This window comes from Labrus bergylta, chromosome 10, assembly GCF_963930695.1.
Source record: "Labrus bergylta chromosome 10, fLabBer1.1, whole genome shotgun sequence".
In the NCBI taxonomy this organism is placed as follows: domain Eukaryota; kingdom Metazoa; phylum Chordata; class Actinopteri; order Labriformes; family Labridae; genus Labrus; species Labrus bergylta.
The window spans coordinates 2959884-2985088 of NC_089204.1; the positions used below are offsets into that span (position 1 = coordinate 2959884).

General features: G+C 41.3%; 2 protein-coding genes across 3 annotated transcripts in view; one reads left to right on the forward strand and one right to left on the reverse strand.

The window, feature by feature from the left end:
- Positions 1 to 3780: 3780 nt before the first annotated feature.
- On the forward strand, positions 3781 to 22097 carry LOC109996791 (serine/threonine-protein kinase VRK1). 2 transcript variants are annotated; one of them, XM_020651081.3, is made up of 14 exons: positions 3781 to 3932; positions 4554 to 4703; positions 5082 to 5137; positions 5448 to 5517; positions 6289 to 6376; positions 7005 to 7113; positions 7371 to 7463; positions 7691 to 7823; positions 13840 to 13960; positions 14566 to 14624; positions 16763 to 16941; positions 19651 to 19797; positions 20389 to 20571; positions 20830 to 22097. In XM_020651081.3, the coding sequence occupies exons 2-14, from the start codon at positions 4577 to 4579 to the stop codon at positions 21202 to 21204; spliced, it is 1740 nt and encodes a 579-aa protein (XP_020506737.2). In that variant the 5' UTR covers positions 3781 to 3932; positions 4554 to 4576; the 3' UTR covers positions 21205 to 22097. The 2 variants fall into 2 exon arrangements, with proteins under 2 accessions (XP_020506737.2, XP_020506738.2); XM_020651082.3 differs by having other exon boundaries at positions 3788 to 3938.
- Positions 20740 to 25205, reverse strand: part of fancl (FA complementation group L) — a 32485-nt gene continuing 28019 nt past the window's right edge. Inside the window, exons 13-14 of the mRNA XM_020651083.3 lie at positions 23420 to 23491; positions 20740 to 21261 (exon numbers count right to left, since the gene is read on the reverse strand). Of these exons, the coding sequence (XP_020506739.1) occupies positions 21226 to 21261; positions 23420 to 23491 (108 nt within the window). The 3' untranslated portion in view covers positions 20740 to 21225. The remainder of the gene's footprint in view (positions 21262 to 23419; positions 23492 to 25205) is intronic.

Genomic DNA, 25205 nt, shown 5'->3' on the forward strand with positions numbered 1-25205 from the left:
CTCTTTGGCACAACGTCCACACTGAGTATCTCTCACTGATGGACACAGCACATTAACAGGCTCATTATCAACCTCCCACCATATGGACTCGGGCCGGGGTGGGGTCAGAGCCACGGCCGCCCCGATCTGCGCCCCCCTAATTAGGACAATTACGCCATCTCCATCACAAGGGCCGGTTGCACAAAATGGTGTCGCGCCCTCGCCGAGATTGGTGTCACCAAGTCCAGACTATGAGAGGCGGCGGCGGGAGGAAGCTGCACAGGCAGCGCCGTGCTCACAGAGCAATTACCCCGGGTGTGAGGTGGCAGAGTCGGAGGGCGGGTGTGAGAGAGAGGAGAGAGCAAGAGAGGTCGAGGGCAAGTGAATGGGAGGAAAAGAAACAGAGACAAAATGGACAAGAGATGCAAGAGGTCTGGGGTTAAAACCTGGATCACAGTGAGAGGTTATAGGATCAATGAAGTTGACATTTTGTGACTTTTGGATGGATTGAGTGTGTGGATGTCCTACTGTACAAGGACAGGGGGGGGGGGGGGGGGGTTAGTCAGTCATTTAACCTCTAATGGTCCCATTGAAGTGAAGTCTCTGTTCTGGGAAAGGAATAGTTTGACATTTTGAAAGTGTCTTGCTGAGCCAAACAGATTGATGTCCGCAAAGTACAAAATAACCAACACCTGCTCACAGATAAACACATCTCCAACACTCAGGAAAAAGTCTGAAGGGAATGTAAAATACAAGATGATTTCTTTATAATGCACCTGAGGAGACCAGCTACTACTTTCAACTTTTGGCTGAAAAGGATTCATTCAGTCACGCCAAGATAATTACATATTTCTTTTTGGATTTGCTGTACTCATAATGAATATCATGTCAGAATAATTTCCTTTCACAAGCACTTCAGCAATGATATAAACCAAAGTTTCAGGAGAATGACCCCACCTCACCTCACCGAGCTCTCTCCTCTTGTTCTGGGATTCTGCACCCCTTCCTCTCACCTCTTTCTCTCTATTTCTGTCCGTCCTTCTATCTGTTAGGGGCCTGAGGGTGTTTGGTTGTGCCCAGGAGCTATGACAGATCCCCTTCTAAGCGTCCCCAAATCGATAACGACAAGTTGCTTAACATCACCTAATTCTGTATCATCATTCCAATATTAGTAATAAATAATTGTCAATTGCATTCCATTGCTGTGGAGATATGTTGAAACTCATTTCCCATCAAGGGGATGGAAACTCCTTAGCACCCTCCCTCCTGCCTTAATGCCAAATCTGATCTATATGTGGTCTCAGCTGTTGGATCTCAATTGATCCTCAGGAAACATGTGGATATGTTCACACCTAGCATCAAGACTTTCCACTTGTTATCAGATCCTCCAAGATGGATGTTAATCACAAGGTGTAAACAGCCTCAGAGAGATTGGCCAATGACTTCTGAAAACTATTTCTGGTTGCTGTCTTGTAGCTTCATGTTGATTTGGTAAGAGGAGTCCACATTTGCTAATGGTCAGGTGCCAATAATAGACCAAAACAAACAGGAATAAAAGCCCCCGGAAGGGTATTTTGGAGCCTATACGCTGAACCTAAACCTTTGACAGTTTGTGAAGTGTTCAATATTTTGGCAAATCCAAAACGAAAAATGTGAAATGTTTCTCATCAAAATGTAATTTACAATTCTGACAGAACATTTATAATTAACTTAACTTAACTGGGGCACAATCCTAGGATTTGCGAGACAAACACTACGAGGCAACTGAATCATACTGCACTCACAACTTGTGATATATTTGAAAAGTTGGGAGTGAGAACATGCTGCAACACCATACTGAAAAAATATGTACACATTTGTAAACAGATGTTTGGGGAGAACTATGCAATTCTACATATTCCCGGGCCAATTAGATATAAGTTCAGTAAATAGCAGGTATTTAGATGCTATAGGCTCTATATTGCAATAATTAGGCCCCATTCATTGGAAGTGTTGTTCGTTTGATCTTCAGACAAAGAGCACACTTGACTTAAAGCTCATCTTCAATCCAAAGCAGACTCACTTCCCCAGTTTTCCCTGTGACTACCTGATGTTCAACCAGTGATGTTTTATTTTCTTCCTTTCATAGCAGAATCCTTGAGTCTTAAATTAGGCCCTGAGGGGTGTCTGCAGATCGATAGGCTCACTGCAGGTGCACGCCGACAGAAACAACAAGAGAAGGCATTTTCTCCCCCTTTCATCCGAATAAAACAAGCTTGATTGGGAGCGATGAGTGGGGAGAAGTGCGTGAGTTCCTGTCCACCACTGGCTCCTGGCTTTACACTTGTTCCTGCAGCCTGTGTTCATTAGGCAGGCGGGGTATTGACCATGTTGTACAGCAAAACGGAGATCAAGCTGGGTTACAACAGGGACGCCAGAATTCCTGAAACAAACTGGTATTGATTTGAGTAAGTAAGTTGAATAAGCAGTATACAAGAGGCCCCATGTCAGGACCAAGCACTACCTCTGCTTCCATTTTACTGCATGTTGCTGCTAACATCGGCTGCCCTTATTGACTACATTTGAGTACAGTTGAGCACATTCGAGTATTCAACGCACTTGGATCAGTATGAAACTATATTTTGCTTTCAGCAGGGTCAGATTTTCTCTTTCAAGGAGGAGGGCCCATATCTATTCAACAGCAGGGACTCTAAAGCAATAATTAGGCCTTTTGATAAAAACATATTTTGAATGTTTCTGAATGATTAAATTAATGAATAACATAAATGAATCACTCTTTTTTTATACTTGCATCATACTGCAAGTGAAGGACACAGAGCAGCTGTATAAAGTATTTATTTTAAACTACATAAAATGAAAGATGAATAAAAGAACGGCCTATGAAACTTGGGTTTGGGTGAGTAAATATTCAAATGAGAATATGAGATGAATCTTTTGACTTTTAATGATTCACTGGTGTTTTTAAATGAAACAAGGTAGATGGAGGATCACTGCTAATGTCATTATGTGAACAGTTGGATGAGTTCAGGGATCATGGCATAGAATGAAAAAAAAACATTATGTTGAAGAGGTTTTGCTAATCTTTCCACTCAACACTGAATTTGATCAGATTTAATGGATGATATTTTGAAGATCAGGATGTTTGAGAAATAGAGAAGAAATCCCACATTAGTTCTTTTAAATTCTGTCTACTTTTAGCATGCTGCAGTCCTCAACACCAGGATCAATTGTTCCCCTGGGTGGTAAACAGCTCATATAGAATGAATTCAGATTGTTTTCTCTCCTTGCCATCTTTGTTGGAGCCTCATGTGACCGTAAGGATGACATACAGTATAAACTGTTAAGATAAATAAATTAAGAAATAGACTTACATAGTCTTCTGCTTGCACTGAAAACCAATACAGTTTAAATGCACTAATTCATTGGTTTCACTAGTGAAGCTAGAGTCTACATTCACTCCTTATATTCATTCTATTTTAGCAAATTGGCAAGAGTACTGCCATATTTCATTTTGGGTCTGTTTAAAACTGATTTTAAACTACTCTGCCTTTGAATTTTACTGTAAGTATGACCTAATCAACTAATTAAAAATATGTGGTTTTATAAGAAGCCCGTGGTTTAGAAGAGCTAATGCAGAGTTACCTTTAAATGCCTTATTAATGAATGACATTTGCTGAGAGAATGATACTGACACTTCCGCTTCCTCTGCTCCTCCTATTGGTCATTGGACTGTTGAGAAACTTTTCCCCTCACGCCATTGGCTGTGGGGCGTAGCGGGGAGGGACAACTTTCAGGAAGTGGTTTCGGTTTTTGTTTTTGCTTTGCACTGGACGGCAGGGGAAGAGACTCGGGGAGATTGGTCTCTTTAAAGTATAAATAAGGGCAGTTCGTCGGTATGTTTCTCAACGAAAAGGTCCACTGACGACGTACTACTGCTTGAGTTATCTCCGGAAGTCGGTGTATGTATGAGCATGATAAATAACATTAGCTTCTTGTAGCTGGTAGAACTACTACATGCTGAACAGCAGAGTTATTTATATTTTAACTTCCTCTCCTTTTACGGGGTTTTGGTTGGTAAAAAAGATAAAATATGTGATTATAAAGTAAGTGTGTTGCTAATAACGACTGTTACTATAGCTACCAGTAGCACCCCTCTCATAAAGACAGTTACCACATCATTTACAGTGCTGTGGTTTTCTTAATGAGTCAGTCTAATGACTTCAAGCTGACACATGTTTCAATATAGTAGAGGAACTTGGGCCCCTAAAAGTTGAGAGACCCCTACCCGAGGTAGAACAAAGCACAACCATATTTTTACATGTTATTCCTAATACATTTTGTCTCATATTTTCTATCTTATATATGATTATATGATGACACTCAGAGTCAGAGTCTGCTTTCAACAATATTGTCACCTATGACATTGTTTCTATTTTAGAACTGGCGGTATAATGGTACATAGCATTATGTTCCACTTGGCCTCTTCACTGTTTGAACCAGGTTTGCTTAAATAACTTACTGACATTACATTCATACCTGTCGTTGGTTTTCATAAAAATATTTCTTCCACACAGTTCCTTGAGTTTGTGCAGTTTTTATGGCACCAAAAAAGACAGCGTTACCCAAACCGCTCCCACAGGGCTTCATACTAACGGACACTGAGAAGAAGAAATGGAGACTTGGGGAAATCATCGGTCAAGGGGGCTTTGGACTGATCTATCTCGGTAATAGGAATTATTTCCCTTAAAACATACCCTTTAAATATACAATCTGTCCCATAAAATATAAATAAGTAGATACATGCTAACCAACTGAATCAAATTCCTTCTCTTACTGCCTAAATCAAATGTTATTTCAGAGTGCCTATACTCTGATTGATCAAGGTTCATCTTGATTGTAAAGCTTTTTGATCCGATCTGATTTCTAAGGATAGTTTCAACCCTCCAGCTTGTTGAGTACTTTTTCTCTTTAATGTCTGAAGACGTTAACAATCAGCTACTATTCCAGTTTACACATCCATAAAAAAAAGAAGAAAGGTTTAGCATATGTTTGTAGCCTGCGTTTGTCTGTACTTTCCCTCACTGTCTCCTGTTGTCTCAAAGCCTCCCAGGATGTAGACCGCCCTGTTGCAGCAGACACGGACTTTGTCATAAAAGTGGTGAGTAAATCTGTTCTGCACAATCATAGACACCCTATCTATGTTAGGCAGGGCCTTATAATCCCATGGTTGATGTTTTCTGATGTCATTTTTTGTATAAAAAATATAAACATAGAGCCAAGGTTTGAATCCCCTTAGCTCGATGAAAGAACATGATGCGCCTCCAGTTTTAGTTACACAAATAGAAAAACATATCATTTCTAATCTGCTAAGACTTTAATACCAGACATGTTTCTTTTTTGTCAATCCTTGTGCTTCTTTAATCAGGGATAAGAGGTATTTAATAATGTATGTGTGCTTCTATGTGCAGGAGTACCAGGAGAATGGCCCCCTGTTTTCGGAGCTCAAGTTCTACCAGAGGGCAGCCAAACCAGAGAGCAGTGAGTAGCACCTCCCGTCCAGCGCCACAGCAGCTCGTCGGAGCATGAGTGTGTTTGACTGATGAAGTGGCCGCAGACACAGAGGCTTAGCTGCCTGCCGCACCGTAATTAATAATAAGCCAAAGCAAACATGCACCTCGGTGGCAGTTAGCCCCCCCTCTCCGTGCTTGTCTGAGCTCTCCAACGCCTTCGTTATGAGAGGGAGCCACTCACACGTAATGATGGCCGGGCCTCCGCTGAGCCCCTGACCACCTGCCAGCCTGGTTGAGCGCCAGTCAGGCCAGCCGCCATAGAACCCTGAGCCAGGCCTACTGCTTTGTCTGTGTGTGTGTGTGTCTGTGTGTGTTTGCAGTTGTTTTCATCCTCAATATTGTAAGATTGATATTTGCACATATGCTTTAATACCCTTTCAAGGACAATTTGGAATTTGGACAAAACTTCAGCTTCCTTCCACGGAATTTGAGGGCCTTTGTTCAGAAAACTCTTAGAATTGAGGAGGTGTTTTGCCTGGGGTTAGTTCAAGGTTATGGTACCATCAGACTCTCATCAAAAGTTTGTATAGTTGCCAGCCATTCCCTTTAAATGTTTTTTTAGTACAACTCCATGGTCCACAGGTTTCTGCTTCTTCAATACATCCATTGTGACTCTGAGTTTAATGTAGCTGGTGGTTTGACTCCTGTTATTCAGTCTATTCAGAAATATAATTTAAGGGTTTGAAAAGATATGTGCCAACACAACTTGACATTATTTTTTCTTTTTTTGTCATAACAGTGCAGAAATGGAAGACAAGCAGGAAGCTGGACTTCCTTGGCATCCCGACATACTGGGGGTCAGGGCTCGCTGAACATAATAACCTCAGGTAATGTATTTTTTTTTTAAAATGCTGATATGTCATGTGGAAAAATATAAATTTATTCATCAAAAGGACATGTGCAGTAGGGAGCTGGCTGGCCAAACCAGAGAGTTGACTGGTTTGGCTCTGGTGAAGAACTCTGCCAGGAGCCGCATTTATCAACAGAGCTGTTGATAGTGATGTTCACCCACTCTTCATAGCATTGATTAAACTAATAATCAGAATGATAGGAAGTAACTATAATGATAGAATCCAGGTATGACAAACATTTTTTATGTGTATTTTAACTTTATAGTTTGACCTTTTTCCCATCTGTTAACATGGACTTATGACCTATACTGCAGTCAGTCAATAGGGGGAGCTCTAAATATTTTGGCTTCACTTGAAAGGCTGCTGTTGCTTTGTGCTTCTTGATAAACAGTCTATGGGTCAGATCGATACTTCGGGGGACTTGGTAAAAAATAGGACATCAATTGAAAGCATACAAAGTTAAAATCACTGTGTGATCACTTTGATAATATTCCACCATAACATGCAAGGCTGTTTGAACACAGCTGTTTTCTAATCAGGAATTAGAAACTGGGAGGGGTTTAAGAAACTTGAAAAACACATGTTTTTGTTCTCTCTTCTGCAGGTATCGTTTCATGGCTATGGACCGCCTGGGCAGTGACCTTCAGAAAGTCTGTGAGAAAAACGGAGGTCGTCTGAAGAAGGCCACCGTGCTGCAACTTAGCCAAGGACTGGTGAGCTCATCTTCATGGAGTAAAAGGACAACCCTGTTTTTTTTTTTGTTCATTGATTGTTGTTCAAAGCATCTGGATGGAGCTCGAGCTTGTGTAGTCCAGATAATAAAAAAAAAAACCCAGGGTCAAATGTCACTTAAACAGATAACAAACTCTTTAAACCATGAGAGTAACAGAACATATCTGGATATTGTGCATCCACTCAAACACCTTCACAAACTCCTCATTATAAGTGTCTCTGTTTCTGTTTGTACCAGGTGTCCGTTCTGGAATATATTCATGAACATGAGTACGTTCATGCAGACATTAAAGCTGCCAACCTCATGCTGGGTTACAGAGACCCTGAACAGGTTAGTCCACAGCTGATCACTACAAATAATCCTGCATGTGCACGGGGGTGAGGTCTGCTGTACTCTACAGTATACACTTGCACATTACAGAACACGAAGTTATCAGGTATCTGTTTTAATCAGGGTTATTTCTTTAAGATGACAAAAGTATTCACTCTATCAGTTTAATGGCTTTGAAATAATTGCTCAAATGAGTGTGTGTATGTGTTTCCCGTTGTGTGTTTTAGGTCTACCTGGCAGACTATGGGCTGTCTTACAGATATTGTCCTGATGGGGACCACAAAGAATACAAAGAAAACCCCAAGAAGGGCCACAACGGAACCATGGAGTACACCAGCCTTGATGCCCACAAAGGTCTTGGTAAGCTCTAAAATGCATGAGACGTAGAGGTCTGGTTCATGAACAGAGATAATTGCTGCCTTCACGTGCTCCTTAGAAACATCGTAACTGCCAGTTGTACAGTCGTTAAAACGGCATGCACGCGTTCAAGTACTCTTGCAGAAAGAAGAACAAAAAATGAGCTTCAGGTAAACGTCATTACCAATGTTAATATACTCAACTGGCATGATTTATAGTTAAGGCGTGCCTGCTTGTTACTGCTAATAGAACACTAAAAATAAATGTGAGCTTCTATTTACAACAGCTATATTTTTTTCTTTCTACCATTCTCCCATGAAAACTCAATGCATAAGTTACAACTCAGCAACTTGAATATTATCAAAATTTCACAATTTCCCACTCGTAATTACGACCGGAGGGCCGTTTATGCTCATAACTCTTTAATAAAGTAAATGCGATATTTCCCAGGAGCACATGAAGGCAGCATTTGTCCTGTAGCAATGCTGCTACAGGCAGCCATCTTTGGGTGATAGAGTTATTTTTCCCCTCTTAAGGGAACAACAGTGAGGTAGACAGTTAGCTGCTTCATGGCATGCTGTGAAACAATGCATGCGCAGTTCTCTCAAACATTAAAAATACTCCCATCAAAGTTAAACTGAAAGTATGACTCACATGTCAATCAGCAGCTCAACTGAATGGCATATTTCCCCCAATGGTTTTTTTGTTTTTTCCCTTAACAAGTCACAGAGTATATGTCATTGTAGGTGCCAGGACTAAACATCTGCACACACAAAAACTACACATAACAACTAGAACAAAGATATACTCTGATTTGTCTCAAACTGCTGATTTCACTAAGAAGAGTTTTGATTCTGGTGTTGAGTAATTTGTTGATGAATGACACTATAGCAAAAATGTATACATGTTGACAGTATTTATTTCAACTCTGCAATGGACTGTGTCCCATTTAGTTCCCAGTCTTGCTTTGTCAATACATGTAAAATAGCCTCCCTGCCCCGCCACCCTCTGCCTCCCTCGGCTGATATTGGGAACACATTAACTGGCAAATTGCCTACATGCTCCCTCTCTTCATTGACCATCGATTCTCCATCCGCAGCCCCTCCTGAATTCCCCGGTACCGTCTCTGTTTAACAATTCCCTAATTAGCTGAAGTCATAACCTGCATCGTGTATTCATCCCCCATTAATTAAGAGCTTTGATGTTTGGTTAGAGCGAGGCACCAAGCCACAGATAACCTCTGTGAGCTTCCACACAGGCCAACTCCACTCCTCCTCCGGTTCGATACTGTGAGTTAGCATGGTTCAGACTGCCTAATCGCCTCGGTAGTGTTTCTATCAACAGGATCGATGAGTAAAAGAGGGCCAGAAAAATGTCCCCGTCAGCAATAACTATGAGATGAAAGTCAATTTTAATATGATTGAGGAAGGAGAAGGGAAAGAGTGAGAGAATTCACCTTTTACCACCCTGAATGAAGAAATGTGCTCTCATAGGCAGTGTTGGGTAACGTTACTTTTTATTTTGTTTTTGGGGCTTTCTGTGCCTTTATCGTAGAGATAGGACATTGGATTGAGTCAGAAAAATCAGGGAGAGAGAGACCGGGGAACGACATGCGGGAAAGGGGCTACAGTCCAGAACCTGGGCGGCCCACCCAGAGGACTACAGCCTCTGTGCGCACTAAACACTACGCTACCAGCGCCATGGTAACGTTGCTTTAAAAAGTTAAAACTTGTGAATTTACAAGATTATGCTCAAATGCCACAAAAAAAGGGTTTTATTAATCACAACGTTTTGACCAGAGGTCTTCTTCAGGTGATATTTTTTTTTAAATGTCCAAAGGTTAAAGACATCTATAATGATCATCTCTAAATGGCCTTGAAAACGTGGTAAAACCAAAAGAGATGAGCATTGTTTAAACATAAATCCAGTCATCGATTACATCCGTCTTTTAAAAAACTGTACACACCTCCAGCATTGGAAAGAAAACATGTTCATATTGTCATCTGAAAACAAATGAAAATCCAAATCGTGATGCATTTTTTGTATTTTGAGCTTCATTTGACGAGGCCACAAACACCTGCTTAAAAACAGACGAGTGTACTTTCCACTTTGCGCGGAGATTATGACAGAGGACGAGACCCTTACCTACCCTTCTCTGACCTGATGGCACCAATCCCTATAAAGATGTTGACAGGTTGCCATGGTGAGGTTTGGTTGAATTCAGCTGCCGACTGGCAGGCCTTTGAACTGCGAGCTAAACGGTGTAATTACCACTATTCGGTGGGCGTCCAGCGGACAGAAGACCAGCTCCGAACGACAAGACTGTGAAGCACAAGGGTTAAGAGTGTGACACTGCAGCATGCTTTAGGGAATCTGAATAACAATAGGAGATAATTAACAACAACACCGCCGCTGCCTCACCTCCCTGTCTAAAGCATGTAGAAAACGTGTGTGTGTGTGTGTGTGTGTGTGTGTGTGTGTGTGTGTGTGTGTGTGTGTGTGTGTGTGTGTGTGTGTGTGTGTGTGTGTGTGTGTGTGTGTGTGTGTGTGTGTGTGTGTGTGTGTGTGTGTGTGTGTGTGTGTGTGTGTGTGTGTGTGTGTGTGTGTGTGTGTGTGTGTGTGTGTGTGTGTGTGTGTGTGTGTCAAGGAACTTCCCTTTGAGAGCTGTTTAAGTGCGTATGCACATGCATATCTTTCTGCTCCACTGTCCTTTGTCTCCCCTCATGTGAGGGCAAAACACATTAAATACAGAAGAGCAGACACACACACAGTATTATGAGCTGCGATAAGGTGCCCAAAGCACGCACAGAGGGCAGCAGTGCTAAATGTAGTTGTTGATCTTTTTAATTGTTAATCTATTATGTTGCTCTGGGAGTTGCAACACTTTTTTTTCCAGTGTCAGTATCACATGTATTTTTCATCTTTATTCTCCTCTAACAGCCTCTCAGTAGCAATGAAGAGTTGTGTAATTATTTACAACAATAGGAAGCCCCCGCTGTAATGCTGAGTGAACGCATACTTTAATCCCACAAGGGCAACAAGACCTTTCATTCATCATCAGAGTGGCTCAGATGTAGTGTAACAGACAGTGACATACTTGAGAGTTGATGTTGTGGCCTAACCTGCTTTACACAGAGATATAATGAATTATTCATCAATACCACATTTCAAAGACACATTGATCATTTTGAAAAAGGTGCCTGGACCTCAACATGATTTCATACCTTCAAAGTTCTAAAATACCAACATGGACGGACAAGGGATTTGACTAATTAAGCATCGTCATCTTCACTAGGTGGCATTACTAGCTAGTGCTAGCTACTAGATAATTCAGACAAGCAATGCTGGTTAAATGTGTGTAAGCTAACAGGCAGCCAGCCGCCTCTAGCTGAGGATATAGCCCCGGTTAATGGCCAAAGTTTTAATGCCATAATTATCTACTTCTACTCCGATGTTAACCAGACCAGTGGACAGATAGCCTCTCGTAGCACAGAGAGGTTTTTGCAGTATTTTGAACTAACGAATATAATAATAATACATTTTATTTATAAGAACTGTTCAGAAACTCAAAGACACTGTACATTTGTTAAAAAGACAAATATAGAGTTGTGCATATGCCGTGTCAGGTTAATCTAGCAATCAACGACTTGACTCGAGCAATACTGTACACATAACCACAGGAATGTTAACCTCCAAGGAGGGTTGAAGGCTTGTGTCGCTAGCTCTGCTAACGTTAGCCACACTCGGCAAACCAATTTGACATTGTGTAGCTTCAGCTGCTGTGATCCCATGTTAAGGCGTGTTACATAAATTGTTGCTAAGTTTTGACTGTTTTCTGAGTGTTTTCTTTACATTAGAGTGGCCGACTTGTCTGAATTTTAATATTGGTTTAAATCGACAGGGAACATTGTAGCTAGAAACATCCCCATTAAGGACAACTGTGGACATGGCCCCTCTCAAACCCCTTCAACATTCTCTTTATTTACTATTCTAATTGTCCACTTTGATCATTTAAGTGACAATATCTAGATCATTTCAGGAAATTCTCCTGACCTGGCTGTTCACATTTGTACCTTACAGCAAAGACTATGCCCTTCAGACTGGAGGGGTGGGCGGGGGGGTCTCCTGAGGCAAGACGTGACGTAACAAAAATTGACGCTGACAGGAGGAACTCCGGATAAAGCCAGTAAATTAATGTGTCTGTTTGCTACTCCTGCTAAGATCAGGAGTTTTTCAGGAGTGTGAAAGCCCTGTTAGCCCTCTCATGTTTTGTTTTTCCCAGCTTACCCTGAAGTTTTTTTTGTTCAGGGACAATTACTCAAACATCTATTCTTCTCTTTAAAAAGAAAATATCTCCTATGTCTGGATATCTTAACTCGGGGTTTGGACACTCATATTTCATGAACAGAAATGTGGTTAACCTGTAACCAGATAACAGTCCGGTCCATTCCATGTAATCTGGTCCAGCGTGGCAGTGACCATGCTTCCTCTTTAGACCGGCCTGGATGGAGAGGATCAATGCGTGCTGTGGCTCAGGGAGGAGATTTCTCCCCTCTGATGGAGCCAGTCGATAGGTAATTTCTCCAGAGACGTGTGGCGACCGTTACAGTATTGAGCTGTTAAAACTCCCCCGAGCTCGACCCCTCTGGATGGAGTTGGTCGACAAGTATTGATAGACCTCACACGTTAATGTAGACCCCTGCAATCAAACACACTCACTATAAGACACAAACACACTCCAGACTTGTGCTTGAAGAAAACTTAGTGCATGAGAAATCAAAACTATGTCCTACATGTGATTTCTTCTGTGTTTGAGAAATTAGAGTTAACTAAAGCGTTGTACTCAATACACAGACCTACATCTGTTTACAGTCATCTTATTCATAAAATAGCACTGAGGGTATTCATAGTGTTGTTACAGAACTGATTTTAATGCCTTTCAGCATAAGCGTCATTCCTTATGCATTAAGCAAAGAATAATGACCAACGAGGTGTCCATTATCAGGAACTAATGGACGACGTGCAGCCCTTACATAAACACTCACTGGCCACGTTATTAGCTACACATTGCCATTACTGGGTTGGACCCCCTCTTGCCTTCAGAACTGCCTTAATTCTTTGATGCACAGATTCAACAAGGTGCTGGAAACATTCCCCGGAGATTTTTGGTCCATAATGACATGACAGCATCACACAGTTGCTGCAGATTGACTGGCCGGCTGCATATCCAAGACCGGTCTGGAAACCACTTTTTGAAGGTCTCGTCTTGTAATGAAAAGCATTTTGACCCGGTCTCGTCTCAGTCTCACACTGGGTGGACTCAAAATTTTAGATCAAGACCCGTCAAAACCACCACTGATTTGCTTTTTTTTCAACGTCATTCCTGGGATTAGAAAGAAAACCCCTCTTGTGGTCTTGACTTCAACACTGCTGACTTTCAAGTATACAAAAAAGCTGGTTACAGCTTCAGACACTACTAAGACCCATTTTCACAGAATCCAGCCCCCACTTTGATTATCATCCTCTTACGTTTCTACTGTAGGTCATCTCACTGTGATTCCTTCATAGCTGAAATTATATAACAGAGATTAAATCAAAAGATGGAATCAGTTTCTTTTTTTGTAATCTGAAAAAAAATGTCAGGTGACACTTTGTGAGAGGGTTTCTTCACTTTTTTACTTCTTTGTGAGTTACCTTTCTACTTGACCTTGCAAACTGTCGCTTTGTGTCCAACCTTGACTCCTCTGGGGAAAGATTTGTTATTTAGAAATTATTTTAGGAGTGTATTTGTGAAAAGTCTTACCTTTCTATTGATTTTTCTTTTTTTTTCTTGAATTTTCTGAACCATTTTTGATTTTTTTGTAGAAATCTTTTTTTTCCCCAAGGAAATAACTGAACAAAGCTTTTACAAACTGACACATATAAGGGAGTCAGGAATGATCCATTGGTCAAAGTTAGAAGCAGTTTGTTAAGGTTAAATGTTAAACTCTCCCTGCCTCATCTTCCTGTCGTTATGTAGCTCCATCTAGACGGGGGGACCTCCAGATCTTGGGCTTCTGTCTTCTACACTGGTTATCTGGATCTCTGCCATGGGACAGCGATCTCAAGAACCCAGTGCAGGTCCAAGAGGCCAAGGCCAGGTAAGAAGTCACTTGTGAATTTTTCACAGCAGAGACCTCTGGTGAAAACATGTTTAGCCAGGTACTCTGTGGGGGAGTTTGTATATGTCCACAAAATACCATAAATATGTTAACATTTCCATTACCAAGCTTATTTTTCTACAGATGAATTGCATTGCCATAGATCCCTTTCAAAAAAATACATGTATGTCTCCAGATGTGAAAAGTGAAGCCAAAGTAGTATATTTAGGCTTCTTCTGGTGAAGCCTGATCGGTGTGCAGCTGCAGTGAAACAATCAACCAATCAGAGGACAGTTACATTTTACCTCCCTTTTTTCTTGAAGCACAATTTGTTCTTCTTTGTTAATAAATATCTTTCATTTGCCAAAAACATCTGGTTTTATTTAACATTTCTCTTTTCCCCAACGTGCAGAGTCATTACAATCACATTTTCATAATGCTGTGTCATGTTTTACATACAGTACATTTTCGTCACTGTTTGTAGGGTTTAGTGTGACAGGTCTTATCCATACAGTAGCTGGAGCAACAGGCCACCCCTGAACTCCATCGTTCAGAAGCACTCTGTTGATCTCTGCTTTATCTCCTTCTCATTCCTCCTCTCTCAGGCTGATGGATAATCTGCCAGGCTCGGTCCAGCAGCTGTCTGTGAGTGGAGCCAGCACAGGTAAGCCAGGGACCACAGGGCTTCTTCAGGTTTTATTACATCATTTACACTTCTTAGGTTAATCGAAAAAGAAAAATAGAAAATTGGAAATAAGACGACAAGCCTGTGGAGAAGAGGGGAGGAATCTGTGTGTCTAATCTTCTGCTCTTTTAATGGAGAGCCAGAGGAAAGGCCAGAGCCAAAACTCATTTAGAAACCAGGCCGACATGCACAGGGTCTACCAGAGCTGTTCTACATGTGTCGTCCTGTATACATGCAGGGATGAAAGTTGTCCGTCACTACGACAAATTTCCGTCCAAAATTGTAATATTTTTAGTCAGTGTCAATCAGACCAAAAAAAAAAGTCGAGCAGAATGTGGGTTAGTGACAAATGTACAAACTGTTGTTTTTAATGTCAGGCATTTATCTGAATCCTGTAACACAAGTGTAGTTTTGCGTCAGTGTGGCATTTCAATGTAGGCTACAGTCAGAACTTTTATCTGCTACGTGAAGTCGGCTCGGTGTATTGGAGGCTTTTATTGTGGTAGTGAACATCAGCGTGCACTGCCCGTCATGTCCGGACTTCTTTTTAGGCTCCGGTGCGCAATTTATTTACCAGACCAAAGAAAAAAATACCAGGGAAATAACAATCCTCAACATGACGGAGTTTACTGTTAAAGTTTTATTACGTGCAGGCAGAGCAGAGAGTCGCCGAGTGCTCCGCTACATGTAACATGGAAAAATAACTCTGAACAAGGAAAAAGGTCAGAGATCATTTAAATAATGAGTGGTAGTGGAATGTTTTAGAACTTTATCCAAAACACAAACTGACCATGGTATATATTTATTCTAATTAGCAAATACAATTACAGTATTTTATAATTCAAAATGCAGGAATCATTTAAAGAGAATTACACTTTCGCTCTCATAACACTCTTTATGGGTTGAATGTTAAAATAGATTATTGCATGAAGACTTTCTGAAAAACCCCCTGCTATGTACTGCAGCCGAAAGCAGTGTGCAGTATGTACTGCCTACTGCATACTACGTGCAACAGTAGTATGTAGTGTGAATGGCAGTCTGTGTGTATTTTCCAGTATGCCAGTAAGCTGGTTTCTGGTCTTGGAATGCAGAAGTAAACAACAGTCCAGCTGACAGCAAACGCTGCTACAGTGGAGCCTCCACTGATGGTCTGAAAAAAAGCAGATTCATTTTGATTTTCACGAGTTTGGGAATCAAAAAAGATAACCGGTGGTATCTTTGTGTGGTTTGGTCTGATTGTGATTATTTCCTTGATGTCTGACCTGGTGCTTTGAATTTTGGGAAACAACAATACGTGAAAAGGACTGTTCTGATGCATACTGTGAAATCTTTATGAATCGGTACAACATTTTTGTCATTCTGCAGATTTCACATTTGTTCTCATACTGGTCAAATCAGTACGCTCTACTTGTGTAGTAGGCGTTTTCAAAAACAGCCTCATTCTGGGTTCTCCCGAATCACAGAACCGAGACGATCTACGATAACTTTGTACCTGTTAAAACAGCTGTCCCATTGACACGCCTTTCAAACTTTGTTGTGTTTTATCTCTCCTCTTTATGGAGAGGTCACTCCTGTGTGGAGGCTCACAGTGTGTGATGTATAGTTGGGACCGGGTGCTCCTCTGCTGACGAGGCCCAGCTGCCCGCCTCAGATAAGAGCCAGGGAATGCATCAACGGTGTGTGTGTGTGAGTGAGAGATACAAGTTGGAGTGCAGTATGTGTCATACGCGTCGTCTGGCCAGTGTGTGATGCATAGCAGCTGACTGTGTATGACACACACACACACACAACAAATGCATATCCACAGCTGTGCCATGCCTAATCTACCCTCTGTGGGAGAAACATTGCCAAGTGGTGTATTATCTGGACAGTGAGACCTTCAGGTTCATCTTGCCTGTGCTGCTCCATGACTCAGGTCTGCCAGAAATAATAAAACAGAGGATGCAGCGTTACTGAAGGCGGTGCTTGTATTAAATATTAAGTCTCAGTTAGTAAAATCAGTGCAGTGCCTGATAACAGCAACACGTGTATCAGATGGTTCAATCAGTGATTTACTACAAATGTAAGATTTAAATCTTTGACTTTTTATTTGAAGTTCACTCTGTTTCTGTCTTCAGATGAGGTGGCTGCATTCCTTCTTTATGTCAAAACCTTGGACTACCAGGAAAAGCCAGACTACATGCATGTCAAGAAACTGTTGGGAAGTGTGGTCAAAGGAAAGCTTGACCTCTCTGTGCCTAAAGACCCTGCTGAAAAGCCCACCACCAAGAGGCAAGATCCTCCAACCAGGGAGAAGGTGAGAAGTTCCAGTCATCAGTCTATGAAAGAGGCCATAAAGTGCTCAGCTGAGTTATAACTAAAATCAAAGTCAAGTTTGGCTTTTCCATCTTGCTTAAGTTGGACACAGGATTTTTTGTTTGTGGCTAACCACAACAAGCGAATATATCATATATATATATCATATATCACCCAGAGATTCAAACCGTTTGGGTTCATTTCACCACTTCAAGAACTGTGTCATGACTCATTCAAGTACAGCTTTCATCAAGTTGGTCTGAGCCATATCCTGTATATTGAGATGGACGGGGAAACAGCCGCCTGGGAGTGAAGACAAAATATTTAGCACTCCCTCTGCAAGGCAAGGCAAGTTTATTTCTATAGCACATTTCAACAACAAGGCAATTCAAATTGCTTCACACAAGACATCAAAAGCATCAAGACAGAGTGATCCATTTTCTTGGTTTTGGTGAGGACTCTAGCAGCAGCGTTTTGGATCAGCTGTAGTTGTCTGATTGATGTTTTAGGCAGACCTGTAAAGACACTGTTACAGTAATCAAGACGACTGAAGATAAAAGCATGGACAAGTTTTTCCAGGTCCTGCTGGGACATAAGTCCTCTAATTCTTGATATGCTCTTCAGGTGATAGTAGGCTGACTTTGTAATTGTCTTAATGTGGCTTTTAGAATTGAGTTTTGAGTCCATCATTACGCCCAGATTTCTTGCCTGGTCTGTGGTTTTAAATCTTACTGACTGAAGCTGATTGCTGACTCTTAGTCGCTCCTCCTTTTGCTCCAAAAACAACAACCTCAGCTTTGTCTTTGCTTAGCTGGAGAACATTTTTGCACATCCACTCATTGATTTGCTCTATGCATTTACCCAGTGCTTTTATGGGACCATGGTTGCCTGGTGACATTGTAGTATATATTTGTGTCGTCTGCGTAGTTATGATAACTTATTTTATTGTTCTTTATAATCTGAGCTAGTGGGAGCATGTAGAGGTTGAACAGAAGAGGCCCCAGGATGGAACCTTGGGGAACTCCACGTAATAATAATAATAATAAGTAATTTTTGTTTGCTCAGATTTAAAGTTACCTATAGACACGAAGAAGTCCCTGTCCTTTAAGTAGGATTCAAACCAGTTTAGTACTATGCCAGAAACTCCCACCAAGTTTTCCAGTCGGTCGAGTAATATATTGTGGTCAACTGTGTCGAACGCAGCACTGAGATCAAGTAAAACTAAGACTGAGGTTCTGCCCCTGTCTGTGTTTAAACAGATGTCATTAAACACTTTAACCAGAGCTGTCTCAGTGCTGTGATTTTGTCTAAAATTTGACTGGAAGACATCGAAACAGTCCCTCAATGTCAAGAAGTTATTTAACTGTTGAAAAACAGCTTTTTCGATTATTTTACTTAAAAAAGGAAGGTTTGATATAGGCCTGTAATTGTTCATTATTGACTTGTCTAGATTGTTCTTTTTTAATAGTGGCTTGATGACTGCTGTTTTCAGGGCCTGTGGGAAGACACCTGAGAGAAGAGACAGGTTTACAATTTGTAATAGATCTGGAGCCATGACTTGGGAAACTTTTTTGAAAAAACCTGTTTGCAGAATATCAAGACAGCAGGAGGAGGAATTTAATTGTTGTATAATGTCCTCCAGGTTTTTTTTGCAGACTGACTGCAGTATACTGTCGGTCATAAACCCTGCCTCCGTCCACATGAGCTTTTTTAGATAGATTAAGACGGACTAATATTCATGGTGAAACACGTGAACAACCTTACAGAGCTCAACAGGGACCGCCTCATCAGCATCAGTCATCAGTTGGGAAAAGCAAAAAAGTTGGGAGTCACATACTGTGGAGGTTGTTGTGGAGAAGCTGGTCTGGGGCCAGAAGTATATATTTTTTAGTCTGGATGGAGGGCTGCAGTAAAACGTGATGATGGCTTAATACTGAAGAACTAACACATTACAGTAGCACCGTAATGAAGTAATGAACAGACCTGCTCCATCGGAGGTTTCAGAGCCTGAACATGAAATCTTAAATATAAAACGAGATGCAGTCAGTTGGAGAGGACATTTTTTTTTATATTCAGTGAACATTCAACAACTTGAGCGTTGGTCACAATGATTACTGTTTCCTCTATTGAGTCTCTTCACCCCAGAGTGGAGAAACGTGACAGCAGTGAAGGGGAGGGCTAATCCTCCTCTAACCCCAAACTCTACTCCCCCCCTCACCCCCTCTATGAACATGTTAACCAGGGGTGTGCAGGTCTTAAGCTGGAGGAGGACTGTGATTCTCCTCAATTTTGCCACAATCACTTCTTGACCCCTCGGGGCCCAGCGAGCGCCCTCTCAACGGCCCAATTTGAAGAAGTTGATGACACACACTTTACACAGAGCAGGGCGTCCCCAATTATACTCCTGATTTCCTCTTCTTGTGCCATTTCATTTCCATGCTAAAGTGCTGGCCAGTTTGATCCCTAGTTAAGCAGAAGTGGCCATTTACCGGCGGTTTAGCGAGGGGAGTAAATGTCAGCCGAGATAAAGGCCATTCAGTTTGCACCTTCACTGAGTCGTTGCCACTAGTGTTGTGTAAAGATGAAACTGTTTTAAGTATAATTACAGTTATGTAGTGAGGCAAAGATTTGTTAAAGAAAAAGTTGTATTTTTGAAATGAGGACACTCAGCATCAGTATCAGTAAGGACATCCCGTCTCTGTCTCAACAGGAAGCGAGAGGAGCCAGAGGGGCATCCAAAGCGAAGGCTGCAGCCACAGAGGTGGATGAGGAACCAGAAGAGGAGAAGAGGAAGTCTAAACCTGTACCAGCTCGCAACGCAAGAGGACCTCCCATCACTAAACCTCAGTCCCAACAGGTAGAATTAGAACAACACAGTTTAAACCTTTTTCCCAAAATGAGGCGCTGCATTGTGTTCCAGCCAACTCCAGTGGTCTTGCCAGTGTGGCTGGAACTTTCTCTCTTTTTGGTTTTCATACTCTGTCTCTCTCTCTCTCTATCTCACTCTTGACTCTTCAAGGTATTTTCTCTTCTTTATATTTTAACTTTTGCCCAACCATTGTCCAGGAACCAGTGATTCAGAAACCCTTATCTATGATGTGTGCCCAAGTGTAGTGAGCATGTTTGCAGGAGTGACAGCAGTGAAGCTGCCTTTCAACTATGACAAATATGTATCACAGGAAAACAATTTGAAACTATAACTTTATGTTACTGATATTTGATGTTTAGGGCAGTTTTTTAACTGGCCTAAGTAGGGCAGTAGAACCTTCAATCAGCTGGCCTGGAGTCTTTGAGCATCAGGGACACTCGGCTCACACATTAAGCTCCAACATCAGGGCACAGTTAGACCATTAACACAGATGTGTCACATTCTGGATATAAAGAAACCCAATCATCCGGTGAAACAATGAAAAATAAGTCAATAACAACGTTCTGTTTCTGTTCCCAGGAGGACGATGATGCTTTACCAACTGTCAGCAGATCACTGAGGCCAAAGAGGGGACCTCGGGTGAATTATAAAGAAGATGACAGTGAGGATGAAGAGGAGAAGGAGGAGACGGCCAGACCCAGACCCATACCTGAATGCTATTTGAGAGGCCCCCCAATAGGCCCGAGAAATCAACCAAAACAGGTGTGAGGACAAGAAAGCTGCAACGCTAAAAAAAACAAAGACAAAAAAGGAATCATTTTAGATGTTGTATTTTTTTCACCGGTAATCCTTTAAAGATGCCCAAATCAGAAGAGTTTTTTTGTTATGACTTGTTCTCAGGAAGGTTGCAAGGAATGACTCGTGTATTCGTTCAATTTTTCACACTTTATTTACTTTAGTTCAGAGATTTTGTTGTTAGTGTCATGAAGAAGCAAACACATAAATGACCTTCTTCAACAGGAAACTAAATCCAACTGGAGCTGCTGGGAAGGAGAAAACCTCACTGTGACCTCAGAGCGACGACTCTGCCCACAAAGGAGAAAACACAAACAGTCAGAATGTAAAAAGGAGTATCAATCATACATGGACTCTCATGAGCGATTCGATGAAAGGCTGCTGAACCACAGAGACGGCTACAGCTATCAACAGTGGTGGGACAGCGAGCACCGAGATGGCCGCAGTGAACGGGGAGAGTCTGCTCACAGAGGTACAAAACAGGAGGCTGATCCTGTGCAGCGAAGGGGACTGTGGTCTCGGCTCATCTTTGTGAGCGTCTTCCTTTTCCTGGGTGCGGTTCTTGGAGTTTGTCAAAGCGAGTTTAATCCCTTCTTTTGAGAAGGAAGGCAAAGTGGCACCTCAGGACTTCTGGGCCGCCATTTTTACAGTTATGGGCTGAAATGAAAAGAGAACCATCATTTTAATGTGAAACAAGAAGTTCTGATCAATTTGAACCTTGGACCTTTTTTTTTTTATCTTTAGATTTGTTGTAGTCTAAAGGACTGATGGATACAGAAATGTATAGAAGTGGGAGGTTGCTTGAGTCAAGAGTATCAAAAAACTGAACCTAACATGTCTTTCTTTGTCTTTCTCTCACTGCCACTGGGGCACATTGACAAATACATTCATTCTACACAACACATTAGCCTGCTGATCTACCACCAACCAGACGATTGTTGGTGATTTATTTTTTGACTATATTAAGTAAACTGAGGCATTTATTAGGAAGCGAGTTAAACATATTCCTGGTATCTTTTAGTTCTCTGGCTTCACTAACCCAGACACAAGAGGTCACGCTGAACGGTCACATGAAGTCAGTCATCGACTCCATGAAGCAACCCAGAGTTTTTTTGAGTGCCTTCACATGAATGTGTGATCATTCAGATCATGGGGGGTCAGATCATGTGATCATAAGATAACATCTGTCTGTAACTTTGTGTTTTTGCTGCTGCCTGTCTTGACCAGGTCTCCCTTGAAAAAAAGGTTTTTAATCTCAGTGGGACCAACCTGGTTAAATAAAATAAAATAAATTGTGGGACGCTATCACTTTTGTTTATATGAGATTAGTGCAATAGCAGATGTAACCAAACTACAGCTGGTGATAACTTTGCAAACTGGACTTTTTACATGCTTACACATACACAGTGCTCTGTGCTGACTCATTGTCTCACCATCAGAGACAGTGAGAGGTTCTCCCTCTGATTTATGTATAAAGGGCTTTTGAAACTGTCTGTGAGCCTTACTTCATTTTCGTGTAGAGCTTGTTTTGTTTTCATTCTTCCTATTTCTGGTACTTCACCTTTCGATGGCTTGATATCCCTTAATGATAACTTGAAGCGCCCCCGCCCCCGACCAATAAGTGTGTCCAACTCCCAATCCCCCTGACAGCATGTACTCCTATAACTCTATTCAGTGCTCAGATTTATTTTTGTGGCGACAGTCTTGGATGTCATACGGAGCTGATGAAAACTATTTATAATCAAATTAAAAGCGATAAGTAGAAATAATTTTATGTCAACAAGGCTTTTGTGTTTTCTCATTTTCTGTTTAAGGATGAACTCAGTAAAGCACACTTTAATAACATACATTCACATTTTCTTCTGTAACATCATCCAGGAAAGACAAACTCTTTCAGCTCTCAAGCATCTGTTTGGTCAGTGTGTGTTTCTGTGTACAAACTGATCTCTTATCCCAAGCAGGTCAGTCCCTGACAGCAGAGTTAACCTTGAAGTTATATTGCTGACCGAACACCCTGCTTTGTAGTACAGGCCTCAGGGGTCACACACACACACACACACACACAGTAAAAAAAGAAAACCACCTGCATACTACAAGGCAGCTGTTGAACCACAACTCCTGTCTACTGCATGTCAAACCACAAGAGGGATGTTCCTGTTTACATTAAGCAACTTAACCTTGCAAAAATCTCTATATCTATGAGGATCATTTACACAATACAATAAGAGAGATTAACATCCGGCCCTTTTTTAGATCCACACTCTGTTATTGGACATGCTTAGAAAAAAATACTTCCCATTTATCATTTCGTTTTGGGTCGAAGTTCCGATTTCATCGTTTTCCTTTTTACGTTCTCGTAATGTAGACCAAAAATATGAACAAAAATGCAGCCGCGGTTAAAGAAATTCCAGAAGTTCCCTTTAATTCGTAAGTGTAGCTAAATGTGCTATGAAGGATCGCTTTGTGGAAAAATGAAGAGGGCACTTAATTCTAACTGGACTGCGAAACGAAGGACTTGGGGAAAAACATACTCCAAAAATGGTATGCATGAGTAAGAAGTGTGTTTGAATGTGGCTCAATGGCACGCTGTATTCACAGATCTCTGTTCTTTTACTTTCTAACCAGCTGGAGTAGCTGGAATGAAAGTGACGGAATGCTGCACATTGTGGTGAACGCACTCGGCGGGCTTTGAGCGCAGAGAAGGCTGCGTGATGTATGGAGCGGTGCTAATTAAGATATGTGAATATCTTTTGACTCTACTGAAGGCCTTTGAGTGAAGGCGGCTGTCAGTCACATTCAGGCTGAACACACATACCTTGCTGCAGTAAGGACACTCTCCAAAAACAATGTTGAAGCTCTGCCTGCTGGAGGGCAGCGCTCGCAGCCACTGAAGGAAAAGGAGGGGGGGAAAAAAAGACAGCTTTATAAAAATCATTACCTTGGATTTGATGTGTCAGTGTCAAGTGATAATAACGCTTGTTTCAATGCTCACTTATCACTGCACACTTTAAAGGAATGTACAAGATTACCCGGTACTTTGAAGCATTTGGAGGGCTTTTATGTGGAACTTTAGCATATTCTCCTTCCACTTGTTCAAGGCTTTTAAAAAGAGCTCAGTGTTATACACAGTTTGACTGGATAAAGAGTCTATAAATAAAGTCATCTCTGTTCACAAGCTTGTTTCCTGTACAGTCCTGTGTCTTTACCACGTAGAGCCAGACAGGACGACATGTGTCTTAACACTCAAATCAACCGTACCACACCTAACAAGGACTCATGACTTTGTTCTGATGTGTTTGATGGCCTTTATCTTCAACCCCTGATATGATATTTTGGTTATCAGTGAAACAGGTGGAACTCATTTTCCTTTTGATGTAAAAACATGTCAAAATGTTTAATCTCCAAATAAACAGAAGTTTCATATTGTATACTGTGTGAAAGTTCTAGTTTGTCACTTCAGTCCCCTGTTGAACATAACAACAACTAAGACCTTTGACCTTTTAATACTAACCACCTACTTTCCTGAGAGCTCTTGAGCTCTCTTAGGCTCCTCAAGATCGTCGGTTGACGGCCTGCCAGAACAAGGAGGCTGTTTCGTCATGAGCCGGGGATCTGGCCGAAGATTTCTGCCTTTTAATAAGGCAGTTTTTTCTTACCACTGTAACTTTTGCTGCTTTGCTAAAGTGCTCATGATGGATAGGCCGGATCTTTGTAACATAACAATGAGTAAGGTATTTTACCTGCTCTTTGTAAAGTGTCTCGAGATAACACTTGTTATGAGTTGACGCTATACAAATAAAAATTGATTGATTGATTGACCTTCCAAAAATACATTGCTGACCTGTTCTGACAAATAAAATAAAAAGCTACTGGAAGAAATATTGTTGCATTTTTCAACCCCCCCCTTATCAAAAAAGAGATTAGATTAATCTGCTCATCAATTTTATAAACTGATAATCCAGGGGTCTCAAGAGAGAATCATGAAAGTCTGATGTTCTCCATAGTGAAATAGTTTGACTATATGATGTCATGTTCTGATTTTGATTAAGGATTACGTTTTCTGATCGCCACATCGAGTCCAGAATTAGAGAAACTCTTTGGAGAACATTTTAAGTAATACTGGCAGACTTTGAAATGACTGTGACAAAGACTTCAGAGTTAAATCAGTTTCTCAAATTCTCACAGATGTTCTCACTGCTACTAAAACTGATCCATCATGTCTGCCATACATCGACTGATTGATACATCATATCCTGCTCGCTTATCTAATACATGGTAACTTTGAGCTGAAGAGATTACCTGATCCCATGATTGACTGAAAATTAATTGGCAACAATATCCTATCACTGTCAGTCAGTTTAGAAGCCGAATGATCATTTTTAAAACATCCTGTTGGTTTCTCTAAATCTGTGATGGACGATTTATAAAACATCCTGACAGTTGATGAAGCAATCGATCAATAGAATAAGCAGCTGATCAGTCAGTGTGTCTTTTATTGTGGGTAGATGCTGCTCATTGGGGTGGCAGGAGCTCAGTCTGTGAGGACCTGGGTTGGGAATTGGAGGGTCGCCGGTTCAAGTCCCGATGTGGACCAAAGTATG